Genomic DNA, 11,399 nt, shown 5'->3' with positions numbered 1-11,399 from the left:
TGAAAAGTGGGTAAGGATTTTAAAAGAGGTGGCATTAAACTTATACTTTGGTATAGTATAGTATACTTTGAAAGCAGAGAACAGAAAACCTTTAGAGTACTGTTGATCTTGTGTAATAACAATTGAAAGGACAATCAACATTTAATTAGGTTGTATATAAAATGTACTAGAAGAATGCATGTCACGCGAAACTTAATATAAGCCACTGAAGTTAAATTTTAGTCTTATATTTCGGATTACCACAGACGATCCCAACAAAATATATTTAGTCCACTGGTAATGCAGCCATTGTTTTTGAAATGAATGAATAAAGGAGTCGGGGTGACCCTAGTGACCCTAGCTGAGAAATTATATAAAAATACAGAGGCGTCTGGAAAGAAAGGGAAAGAGGGGTAGCCGGAGCAAGTTTAATATGAATTATTATGTGCAGAAAAGTTGTATGATGCTGCTAAATCTGGCTAAAGACCTTTGTTAAGGTGCCAACAAAGCACACACAGCAAACCAAATGAGTTATCGAGTCTGTTGTTTTAATACCCTTCTAAATGAATAATAATAGTTAGGGAATTCATAGAAATATTTTACAACATATATATAGTTGCTAGTATCGCCGAACTTATCAGTCATAGAAGTGAACAGCAATCTCCTCATTTATTCAACATTTAAAATCATGTGTATTATAAATTACTTGTATCTGAAAGCAATTTTAACTAGGGTATACAAACTGCACGAATGCAGGGGCTCACCTGGCCAACATTTAAGTTAGGTCTTAACATGCCCCGTGTATCTGTTAGATACAATTTGTTTTAATTGCACAAGTTGGCAACCCTGGCTTGCAGCAGCAGCGCGCCAATTAATTTCTATTTATCTAGGTCTCAGCTGAGATTTTCGCCCAGTGTCACACTGTCAAGCGATTTTTTGAATTTTTGGTAAATAATAACCGTATAACAGCTCTTATAAATAAGATTCGTCTTATGTTTAAAACATCCAAATTGATCACTAATGCAGTTTTGCAATGTTCTTGATTGTATTTTATTTTGGTTTTTATTAAGTTTCAAAAAAGATCCATCAGTTGTCGTTTAGTGAGCTGCCACAGCCTGATCGTACTTGGGCGGCAAAGCGGACATAGTCTGTGGCTCCTGCCAGTGGGTTGCACACTGGGCAGGCATCACTGTGGTGGTGGTGGTCTGCACTGGCACAGCCATCTGGTTTGCTGGCACGGACACCACAATGTTGTTTCTGGACATCATGCGACGACATCTGCGGCAAGGACGACCCCAAGCCCAAGGATTCGCGTAGTAGAGAAGGCCACGACGATGGTAGCATTCGCACTGGACGTTGATATTAACATTATTAACGTTATTCATTTTTCCACGTTAGTCTTCTTTCTATGACTTCGGAGCGCTAACTGACCGTTTTCCTACTGGTCTACACTTTATATATTTTATTTGGTTAGTGGTTCGATACTCGTTGTGATAAGGAAATCCTCTTAGCCTTTTATCAGCACATTGATCGATCAACGTTTTTGGCACCCCCTAGTGATTCAATTTTTTCCAGGGCTGGCTCATTGCATTATACAGTTCACTGGGCTCGCTGATTCATAAATAAGCTATTGAGATTGATGCACTTGATTCCACAAGCAAACTGATAAGGATAAATACGTAAAAGTAGGTGGCATTATATGTTCGATTTTAACTAACTGCTGCGCAAATAGTTTTTTATCATCTTGAACATATTATCTATAGTACAACTAGTTACATATACCTTGATACTTTTACTTTTTATTAACAATATATAAAAAAAGTTGAGAGATAGGAAAAGTTAGTGTGTTAGTTAGTGTGTGATACAAATGTACTTATGTTATATAAAAAAAAATATATATATAACTATAAGAATATTAAATTACTATTCTTCTAATTTAAAACAACGGAATATACTTTTTTGTTTTCTCAAAAGTTTTATTATATTTCGAAAAGCTTATTTTTCCAGTTATTGGGTAGACACAGCTGGTACTGGTACAAATGTAGTAGTGGTGGTGATGTTGTTGGTGGCAACTGGAACTGCAACCTGAGTGGGGACAACCACAACATTTCGGGACATCATCCTGCGGCACTGGCGACAAGGACGTCCCCAAGCCAGGGGATTTGCGTAGTACAGGACTCCTCGAGGATGGTTGCACTCGGCGCACTGGAGGTTGATATTGATGTCGGACATGGCTGTGTCTTATCCTGGCTCTCCTTCTATAAGTTGTCTCTGCTCGACTGCACTTCAATTTGGCTTTTAACTCTAACTTATAACCTTTTTATACAGCCAGTTCGATTGCGATAAGAGGAATTGATGACTTGCTTATCACAACAGTGATGAATCAAATTCGTAAATCTGCTGCAGCAGTCGTGATTCATTTAGAAATGGTAGTGCATGGCCTATGACTCATACTTCATGTTTCATTATGGAAATAAATTTAATTATTTCAATGACATTTTCTATGTTCATAGTAAATGCACTATGGAAACTTAATCACTTTTTCTGGTCAAAATCAATTTTCTAAAAGTCGATCGATTAATATAATATTAAATGCTCGCATTCATAATTGACCAATGCACATCAGAGTTATCAGCATTGCAATGCTTCAATTTTTATAAGCTTGTCTAAAAAAATTGTATATAACTTAAAAATTTTAACAATATAAAAATAAGATAGTTCGCTAAAAGTATCTAAGTAAACACAAAACTGCAAGCAAATTTATAAAATATACTAAGTATATTTTGAAGATCTAAATAACAAAATAAAACTAAGTCAATCTCTCACAGCTTATAACTTAGCATTTAAGAACTTTTAATCTGTAAATTTCAAAATGAGAAGCAAAGAAATGTTTGGCTATTTAGCTCTTATTAAGCGCTTAAACAAAAACATATATTACATTTTCTCAAAAAAATTTTTTTTAAATATGTTTCAATTCTTATAATTAATAAAAAACTAACAAGCAGCCTATCTAAATAGAACAACTCATGAACACATAATATACCGAACCCAAATGTATAAATACCAAATAAATAATTGAATTAATAGGTTTATATTTTTTTAATACGATATCTTTATTCGCATGAGCCCAACAAAATAGAGGAAATTTGAAATGCTACTCCCATATTAGTAATTTTTAGGAGCGGACATAAACCGGCGTAACAGTAGTGGTCACAGCAGGAGCAGCCAATCGAGTGGGCACCACCACCACATTTCGTCTCATCATCCTGCAGCACCGGCGGCAAGGATGTCCCCAAGCCCAAGGACGCGCTGCGTAGAGGAGTCCTCGGCTACACTCGCGTAGAGGAGTCCTCGGCTACACTCGCGTAGAGGAGTCCTCGCTACACTCGCACTGGATGCTGATGTTGCAGTCAGACATAGTTTTTTGATTTTTGGGTTCTTCCTTCGTTGAATGTTCAGACTTTTAGTATGCATTTCGCCAGGTTTTAGCTCTATTTATATGTGATAAGAAGGCCCCCTATCTATTTGTCAGGGAAAGCCCTCAATCCCTCGGTTTGCAACTCATATGTTCTAGGGATGTTGAACTTGTCGTTCTTGAGTGACTCATCGTAGTCCTTTTAAGTGGTTTGCTTGCCGTGATTCTTCTCTTCGTCAGGAAGTTTGTTATAGTTCCTTATTAGTTATTAATCCCCCAAACTCTTATAGTGAAAAATATTTTAAATTTGTATATATATATACTTTTTTAAGCCATAATTGGATGTACAATCCAAGAATGGTCTAACTTTCCATATAAAACAATAATTCAAATTTTACATTGCGTCCAGCAAGATTATTACGCCATTTAAATAGAGAAAACTATTGCCCAGTTTTCGTTTTAATAAAGCTTAAAATATGTTTATGTACTGACAGCACTAGTTGTACAATAATTGATAAGCTGGCTCCGACCAGAGGACATCAATCATTTCCCGCCAGTCAGATAGCAACCGAAGCCAAATAACATATACAAAAACCAAAAAATCCACGAAAGCAATTACCCGTACAGAAAATAGAGAGAGAGGAAACGGAATCATGACCATGACCATTGTTTATGGCGTTCGCCTGTAGTTTAATTTTCATATTTGTACCATTAACATTGCAAATAAATGCAGGCATATATATTCACAATATGAAAATGTGTCACAGCAAGTACCGACATTGAAAACCAATCAAGTATATTTCAATTAAGGTAAAGTGCATTTAAGTTATTTAAGCAAATATTTCGAGCGGATTTACAATTGCATTGGCAATAAGATTGAGCCAAATTAAAACGTCAGTTTACATGAGGAAATATGTGCGTAAACGTTTTGGTGGACTTTTTGCCAATATAATATAGAATATTCTTTGTAGCAACGAATTTAAGTAAAAATTAAATTCAAACATGAAGGAGTGAACTGTTTTTTATTTTTTTATTTTTATTATACAAGGGCTTATGTTTTGTAAAAGGTAAGTTTATAGTTTCTATTTGCAGAAATACAGGAAGTTTAATAAATATTTTGTTGTTCACTTCGTTGTTGTTCGACGGTCAGATTGAGACCACGCCTACCACCTGGGCGGTGGGGGCTGCTGGACAATGATGACCTCTTCCCTGGGAGGGGGACGCCGACCGCCTATGTTGAACTCGATGAAGGGGGCTCTTGGTGGCACCACATCCACCTCGATAATGGGTCGTGGTGGTGGCGGCTGGTAGACGGCAGCTGGTGTGATGACCTCCACCCTGGGCGGTGGTGGTGGATAGCGACCGCCCACTCCGATCTCAATCACTGGGCGCGGAATCCTCGGCGGCACAATGTCCACCTCCACAATTGGCCTGCCATGGTGATGGTGATGATGGTGATGGCGACGCTCCTCCTCGTAGTACGGCATTTTCTTCAGAAACTATCCAAGTGTTGTATCCTCAGTGGGGGAAGTGAATGCCTTTGACTGCTTTTTCGAACTGAACTTGCTTCTTCACCTGCTTAACTATTTAAGCCAATTTTTATCGCTAATGGGGGGGAATTTTTTCTAATTTTGTTATGTGCGTTTCGCACAGTAGCTAAGTTGGTTATCTTGTCAGGTGGAATTAATGTGTTTTTCGATAAAAAAATAAAATTGATAAACGCCATTTGATAAACACGAAGTTCCGAATTGAATTTCATTACGCGAGTTCAAGGTTTCCATGAATCACAATTTGCGATTTAAGGGGAAGGACATGATTCGATACTTCTGATTGATGACTCACACCAAATTACTTAAACTTAAATAATATCGATAATGCAGTTTTTAGAATCGTTTTAGAATTAAAGACGGGTATGTTTTTTAAAGAGCAAGATATTTTATTTATTTCGTTTTAAGGTTATACAGCACAACTAGTTTTTAGTTGATAGGAACCTTTAAAGTTAAATTCCAATTTTGATTTATGCACCTTCCTTTGGTTATTACTTTGCTACCTTAGTGGTAAGTAATGACAACACCATTGCACCATTTGCGTTGTCATTTCAACTTAAGATTAGGACAAAGTGATATTTGTTTTGATTTCTTGTTATCTATCGCTCCCTTCACTCCATCGATAGTACATTTTATTTGTTGGTGGTGGTTGTGTCTTAGTTTCCAGTTCGACCTCGTTCACCACTGCGGATACGGTGGATTGTTGTAGGGCTGCTGATACTGGTACTGGTACTCGTAGGCCTGCTGCTGCTGCGGATAGTATCCATTGGTGGTGGCCACCGTGACGCCGCCGTAGGGCTGCGGCATTATCACCTGGGTGCCGGGCACATATGTGGCCGCCGGGGTCATGTAGACTACCTCGGCGGGCCGAGGCGGAGGCGGCGGCGGATAGTAGCCGCCACCCCAACCGGGAACCACATCAATCTCGATATTTGGACGAGCATGGTGATGGCGAGCAGGATAGCCACATGGATCTTCATAGTACCGCATAGTTGATTAACTAACTAGCTAAATAATCAACCACCCAACCGAACCAACTTCACCACCCAGCAACGCGTTGAGTACTGGAAAGTCCGTGGCACTACACGTCTCGCTCGAAACAAACTGGAACTGCGAAGCTCCATCAATCAGGGTTTGTGGGAATTATTCCAGTGGTTAGTGGCAAAGATAAGATGGCTTAGTCACCCGACAAGGTCTGATAACATCGAGCGGACAGTTGTGCATTTACAGGTGATCGGGTTTCGCTATTTTACTCGCATTTTGTTTACTATATTAACTGATTCTGGCTTATCTATGGGTAACGCGTTATTATTTCTGAGATAGGAGAAAATGCGAGGAAAAGCCGAAAAATACACACAAAGTATTGGTGAAAATGGATTTAAGTTGTGCTACATAAACAAGTGGTTACCGTCTTAATTAACCAGGTGTTCCGATAAAGACGGATTAGAGATTTTGATAATAAAAAGAAGGAGCTCGATTGAAACTCAACCATTACTCATGACAAATATGCTAAATCCATTTGCTAAAAATTTGTTTATAAGGTTACACTTTATTGAGGACATATAGTTGTTAAGTAAGGCTACGTAGTATAAATTCATTGTGAAGGATTTTGCACATCAAAGTTCCTTCTCAATACTGTGGATTGTGGTAGTGGTTGCTGCCGGGCGGAGGAGGTGGTGGATTTTGGTAGTACGGTGGTGGAGGCGCCTGTTGCACCACCATGACTGGTGGCGGCGGCGGAGCCTGCTGCTGCACCACCACAACTTGGGGTGGTGGGCGGTGATGGCGGCGTGGCCATGGCGGTGCAATCTGTACCTTAATCACGGGTCCACGACGAGGAGGCGGTCCTCCGCAATGACCGTGGGGTGGTGGTGGCATAGTGGTGCTGTAATCTTCTGCAGAAACTCCGTCCAAATTGTCGACTTGTCGGTGGTAACTGAACTAACCGAATGCTCAGCTCATGGGACTGACTAACTAAACAAACGCCAAAATATTTGCACTCATAAAAAAGCTCAATATCAGCATTTGCTGATAGCGAATAGTATTGATTCTAGAGCACAGTTATCGATAAATCAACTGAAAAATGGTAAAGCTTTTTTTTCAAATAAGCTTTTCCAGTATAATTTGAGCCTACATATCAATAGATTTTCTCAGTTTCTTTAATGAGTCATGTTTGATTTTAGGGGATTTTTTCCTTTACTTTCTTATATTTGTGTAAATACTTGTTTAAAGTTTTAAAAAGAAATAAAGTATTTGCTATTAAAAACATTTCGTTGTCACGAAGAAACTAAATGAACCAAAGTGCAAATATTTGTGTCTGGTTAAATGCGATTAAATTCCTTAACTCTACTGAAAACAAACTTTAGCTTGAGAAAATGTTGTCAAGCCTCAAATATTTATCCAATTTTCAGCCCCGAAAAATTCCCAATAATTCTTTACACATTTTCCTTGGCCGCAAATATTTGGCAAACATTTGCACGTCTATTATGCAAAGTTTGCAGACACGATTTTGCCTCCAGGGGCGACGTGGGCAAATATTAAATGCATGGATAGAAAAACATGGTAATTTCTGACGGTCAATCAAAAAAAGTCTCTCGGGACTCTCTGAATCTCAATCACTTGATCAAACAAATTCGGAATTTTCGATTTGACAACCAGGAGAGCGATGCCTTTATGGTTGTACTTAATTGAGTGGTTCGTGCTGCATTTCGCATTTCATTCGCTCTTTGAATTGTCACTTCGATCAAGGAACTGGGGTGTTAGCCATGGGGTTAAGGGTTACGGCTTAAGGGTTTAGGGTGTTTGGCCTAAAAAGTTAAACATGCACAAAGTGGCAAACGAGTTTCGGGAAAGTTTTCAACTGCCGCAAAAGAAGGAAGGAAATGAGTGCCGCATAACGCGCAACATATCGACTGAGCTTTTGTGGGCGGTCTGCGTTGGTGGGGCGTGGCAGGCCGCATGACAGCCACTCACTTTAGTTATTATAGCCTTTTGAAGGAAATCCCAACTGGCTGTAATAAAATCACTGTCCATAACAAAAATGATTGTTTAAAAGTAGCCAATTCACTTTAGGGATAAGATATAATGTCAATTTTCAAGACCTCTGAAGACGAAGAAAATTTCTCAAGCGAATGTACTCGAAATAGTGTATTAAGTGCGTCTTCTTTGAAGCTTCTGCTTTTTCCACATGTATATTTTAACTCCTTGTGCATATTTTAGGAAATGAACTGCGTCCTGGCAAGATAAAATGTCTCCGTCCCCGATTGAAGAATCAAAATCAGAATATTGGGGCTTGGAATCGGGAGTTGAATCTGGATATGAATCTGCAGCTGAAACTGAGGCAGCACCCTCGAATCGATAACTGTCAAAAAATAAGCCGGCAAGCAACATGCAAGACAGGCGCATAAGGGGGCGTGCCGAAAGGGGTGCTGCAAACGGAAGGGAATGGGGTTGGGGTTGGTGGTGCTGGTGGTTTTTCGCGGTGGCGGCGGCGTCGCACAATTTAAATATTTATGGCGCTCCGCTTGGTGCACAAGAAACGGAACCAGGCACACGGCATAGCCAAAAAACCGTAACCGTAAGCCTAACCAAGAAACCAGGAAAAGCAGCTATCCGAAATTTCGCAACCCGTTTACTGAGAGAAAATTATGAAAGTATCTGCAAACTCAGCGTCGCACAAAAGTGCAAATTATTATTTTTAAAGGGACTTAAAATTTGAAAAAAAAAATATCGGTTTTATTCAGAATTACACCATGTACGTTGAAATATGTATAAGGGATTTATTTAAAAATGGATTATATGAATTTTTGTTCAGTGCATACCACCTTTACGAGGCTTCTTTAGCAGCGGCGTCAGAAAACGCATTTCCTGCTCATGTCATGACATGCAAGTGTGGCTGGGAAATCGCGTAACGCAGCAAGAGTTGGCAGGAAAATCGGGAAAGTTGGAAAATCGGGTGGTGCAGGAATGGGTAACCCAAAAGGAATCATTGCTTTTGTCGACATGTCATGGCAATACTCGTATCTGAAAAGTGTTTTCGGGGTTGGGCTGAGATGTTTTCCGAACATTTTCAAGAACATTTTATTGAGCTACCGTTTTCAGGCACTCGCTGCAAGTTGATGATTTATAGAGTTGTAAAACTGAAGACGGAAAGGCAAAATGCTGCCAGAGGTGAGGAATGACTTGACAGTTTTACTAAACTCTTGAAATGTTGCCGAATCTTTTCACCATTGAACAATATGCTCAACATATTTAATAATTCAAATATTTTTAAAAATATTATTGCATTCCTAAAGTCCACACATTTTGTAAATTAACGCAGAATCTTATGCACAAGAATTTTCAAAGCACTGACGCTTGCCTTCCTCTCAACTTTTAATTGAAATCAGCTCACAGTTTTACAGCCATAGGAGTACACCAGTAACCGCCACTCCCCCTTACGCCCACAAGGCCATTAAGGAACTTGTTAATTTGCATTTTCCATTTCCATTTGCATGAAAATTTGTTTCTGTTCGCGAGGCGCAAAAATTAACCGGCGAAAGAAACAAAAATGAGGCAAAAGTTGAAGGGAGTACAAAGTTGTCCCTTTAATGCCTGCGGTTTGCACTCCCAGAACTCCAGGAAAACCAAGGTCTTCTTATGCGTATAAACATGTACATACATATATTCCGTTTCACTTTTCGCTTTTCACACTCAAGGCAATTTCCGGCTCTCACTTTCATGTGCCGCCGTATAATTGCTTTTCACGTATTGTCGCAATCAAAACAAAAGCCCACGAAATTCATAAACGATTTTGCGCTTTTCAATATACTGGCAAATCCAAATATTGGGTAAACATTTCCGAGGGAAAGGGCCATCCAAGAAATCGGAAGGATAAAATGTTGCACGCAAAATGCTTGGCAAATATTTTTGTGACTTTGTTGCGTAACAGTAAGTGACCAACTCCCTGCCACACCCCCACTTGTGGAACTCCCCAGCCGCCCGCATTTTTTTGGACAGGCAACCAAGTGGAAAAAGCATCGTCTGTCCACTCGAGTGTGCAATTAGGTGAAAATAAGTGGTTCAACAAACGCCTCCGAGTATGCAATCATTTAAATTTCACTTCATTTGTCCTTTTCATGATTTAGCCCTCCCTTTGATGGACTTGCCTACACTGAAAATGAAATTCTAAATAATGCTTTGGAATTTAATTAAGTTTTATTGAACATTCTACATTTGTTGTCAACGATTAAATAACCAACAATATCTGCACATAAAGTTATAGCTTAAAATGCACAAAATGTCATACATGAAATATATTATTATTTATTTTGATTTATTATATATATTGATTAATATAGTGCCACATCAGCCTCATATGGAGTTTCATATTTTTTCGTCATTTTCATTAATTCTTTGCTTACATTTTACTTGTTCGATTTGTAAGTCGCCAAGTTTGTTTTTAAATTCGTTTTCGATACTTTGAATTAGTGTAGTAATTTGATTTATCTGATTCTGAATAATGCGATTGTGTTCAAAGAGTGGCCTTTGAGCGGACATACAGAATGCCCCACATTGATTAGGCGCATCCGTCAGGACGCACTCTGAATTTTTTCCATCCTGAGGACTAACCATTCCAAACGCGTGGAATGCGACGATAATGCAGAAATAATATGTTCCCAACTTGAACATTTTCTTAGGGCGTTGAACTGCGATCGGCGAAAGTTGCCAAAACACTGATTTTTCATTCAGTTTCCAACTTTCGGAAAGCACACATATTTGCCACGCATTTGTATATATTTCTAAAAATATTAAACAGTGTAAATGTTTACACACAGTTTTTGTTTTTGCAATCAAAAATCAACAGAAAAAAGATTCGAAGATATGTTAAACCATAAACAATATACATTTAAAGACGATCATTTGTACGAAAGAAATATTGCAGCTCAACCATATTTTTTTTAAGTGTACACATTTTCTGAGCCCATTGCTCCCCTTGTGAAATTACGGCCACCAAACGAAATTATTTTGATTTATATGCAGGCAAGCACCTGCTCATTCAAGTTCCGTGTTTTCCTTTTTTTGCCCTGATATTTTCCCGCCCTGGGATTTGTCTAAACTAAACGCTTTGATTTGCGAAACTCCCCACCAAGGAAACTGCCATTCGTTTCCCGGATGTCAACAAAAACGGAATTTGAAATGCAAATTTAATTTGAGACAAGACGCGCGACTGAAGGCCTCCTCAAGACCAGTGGTTCCTCGCTTTAATTGCCCCAATGAAAAGGACGAAGGTCCTGCTGGGAAAACCAGCAAGTGGGTGGTGGGGAAATAGAGGAAAATTCTGAGGAGCTGACAGCTAAGCGCCTGCTTTGCCTGTTAATTTTGCGCCAAATCAGCAACAACTTTGATTTCGATTTTATGCCATGTGCATAAAATTTTTGCGCTGACTCAAAAAGTTCGCACAAGTACAAGTAGTATAT

At 39.0% G+C, this 11,399-nt stretch overlaps 5 protein-coding genes across 5 annotated transcripts; all 5 read right to left on the bottom strand.

Annotated features, from left to right (window-relative positions):
• Positions 1-1,005: 1,005 nt before the first annotated feature.
• Positions 1,006-1,414, bottom strand: LOC6613306. The gene has a single exon (XM_032727449.1). The coding sequence runs from the start codon at positions 1,362-1,364 to the stop codon at positions 1,077-1,079; it is 288 nt and encodes a 95-aa protein (XP_032583340.1). The 5' UTR covers positions 1,365-1,414; the 3' UTR covers positions 1,006-1,076.
• A 517-nt stretch (positions 1,415-1,931) lies between these two features.
• LOC116801712 lies at positions 1,932-2,274 on the bottom strand. The gene has a single exon (XM_032722855.1). It carries the CDS (start codon positions 2,209-2,211, stop codon positions 1,987-1,989), a length of 225 nt encoding a protein of 74 aa, XP_032578746.1. The 5' UTR covers positions 2,212-2,274; the 3' UTR covers positions 1,932-1,986.
• A 2,131-nt stretch (positions 2,275-4,405) lies between these two features.
• On the bottom strand, positions 4,406-4,960 carry LOC6613305 (leucine-rich repeat extensin-like protein 3). Its single transcript, XM_002037746.2, has one exon. The coding sequence runs from the start codon at positions 4,879-4,881 to the stop codon at positions 4,558-4,560; it is 324 nt and encodes a 107-aa protein (XP_002037782.1). The 5' UTR covers positions 4,882-4,960; the 3' UTR covers positions 4,406-4,557.
• Positions 4,961-5,307: 347 nt separating this feature from the next.
• Positions 5,308-6,036, bottom strand: LOC6613304. The gene has a single exon (XM_002037745.2). It carries the CDS (start codon positions 5,929-5,931, stop codon positions 5,620-5,622), a length of 312 nt encoding a protein of 103 aa, XP_002037781.1. The 5' UTR covers positions 5,932-6,036; the 3' UTR covers positions 5,308-5,619.
• Positions 6,037-6,468: 432 nt separating this feature from the next.
• On the bottom strand, positions 6,469-6,920 carry LOC6613303 (leucine-rich repeat extensin-like protein 3). The gene has a single exon (XM_002037744.2). The coding sequence runs from the start codon at positions 6,817-6,819 to the stop codon at positions 6,571-6,573; it is 249 nt and encodes an 82-aa protein (XP_002037780.1). The 5' UTR covers positions 6,820-6,920; the 3' UTR covers positions 6,469-6,570.
• Positions 6,921-11,399: the final 4,479 nt, after the last annotated feature.

This window comes from Drosophila sechellia, chromosome 2L (genome assembly GCF_004382195.2).
Source record: "Drosophila sechellia strain sech25 chromosome 2L, ASM438219v1, whole genome shotgun sequence".
Lineage (NCBI taxonomy): Eukaryota > Metazoa > Arthropoda > Insecta > Diptera > Drosophilidae > Drosophila > Drosophila sechellia.
This window is presented reverse-complemented; position numbering and strand designations above follow the sequence as displayed.

Coding starts and splice junctions, on each gene's coding strand:
- LOC6613306 (XM_032727449.1), bottom strand. CDS start 1,364: ATGAATAACGTTAATAATGTTAATATCAACGTCCAGTGCGAATGCTAC.
- LOC116801712 (XM_032722855.1), bottom strand. CDS start 2,211: ATGTCCGACATCAATATCAACCTCCAGTGCGCCGAGTGCAACCATCCT.
- LOC6613305 (XM_002037746.2), bottom strand. CDS start 4,881: ATGCCGTACTACGAGGAGGAGCGTCGCCATCACCATCATCACCATCAC.
- LOC6613304 (XM_002037745.2), bottom strand. CDS start 5,931: ATGCGGTACTATGAAGATCCATGTGGCTATCCTGCTCGCCATCACCAT.
- LOC6613303 (XM_002037744.2), bottom strand. CDS start 6,819: ATGCCACCACCACCCCACGGTCATTGCGGAGGACCGCCTCCTCGTCGT.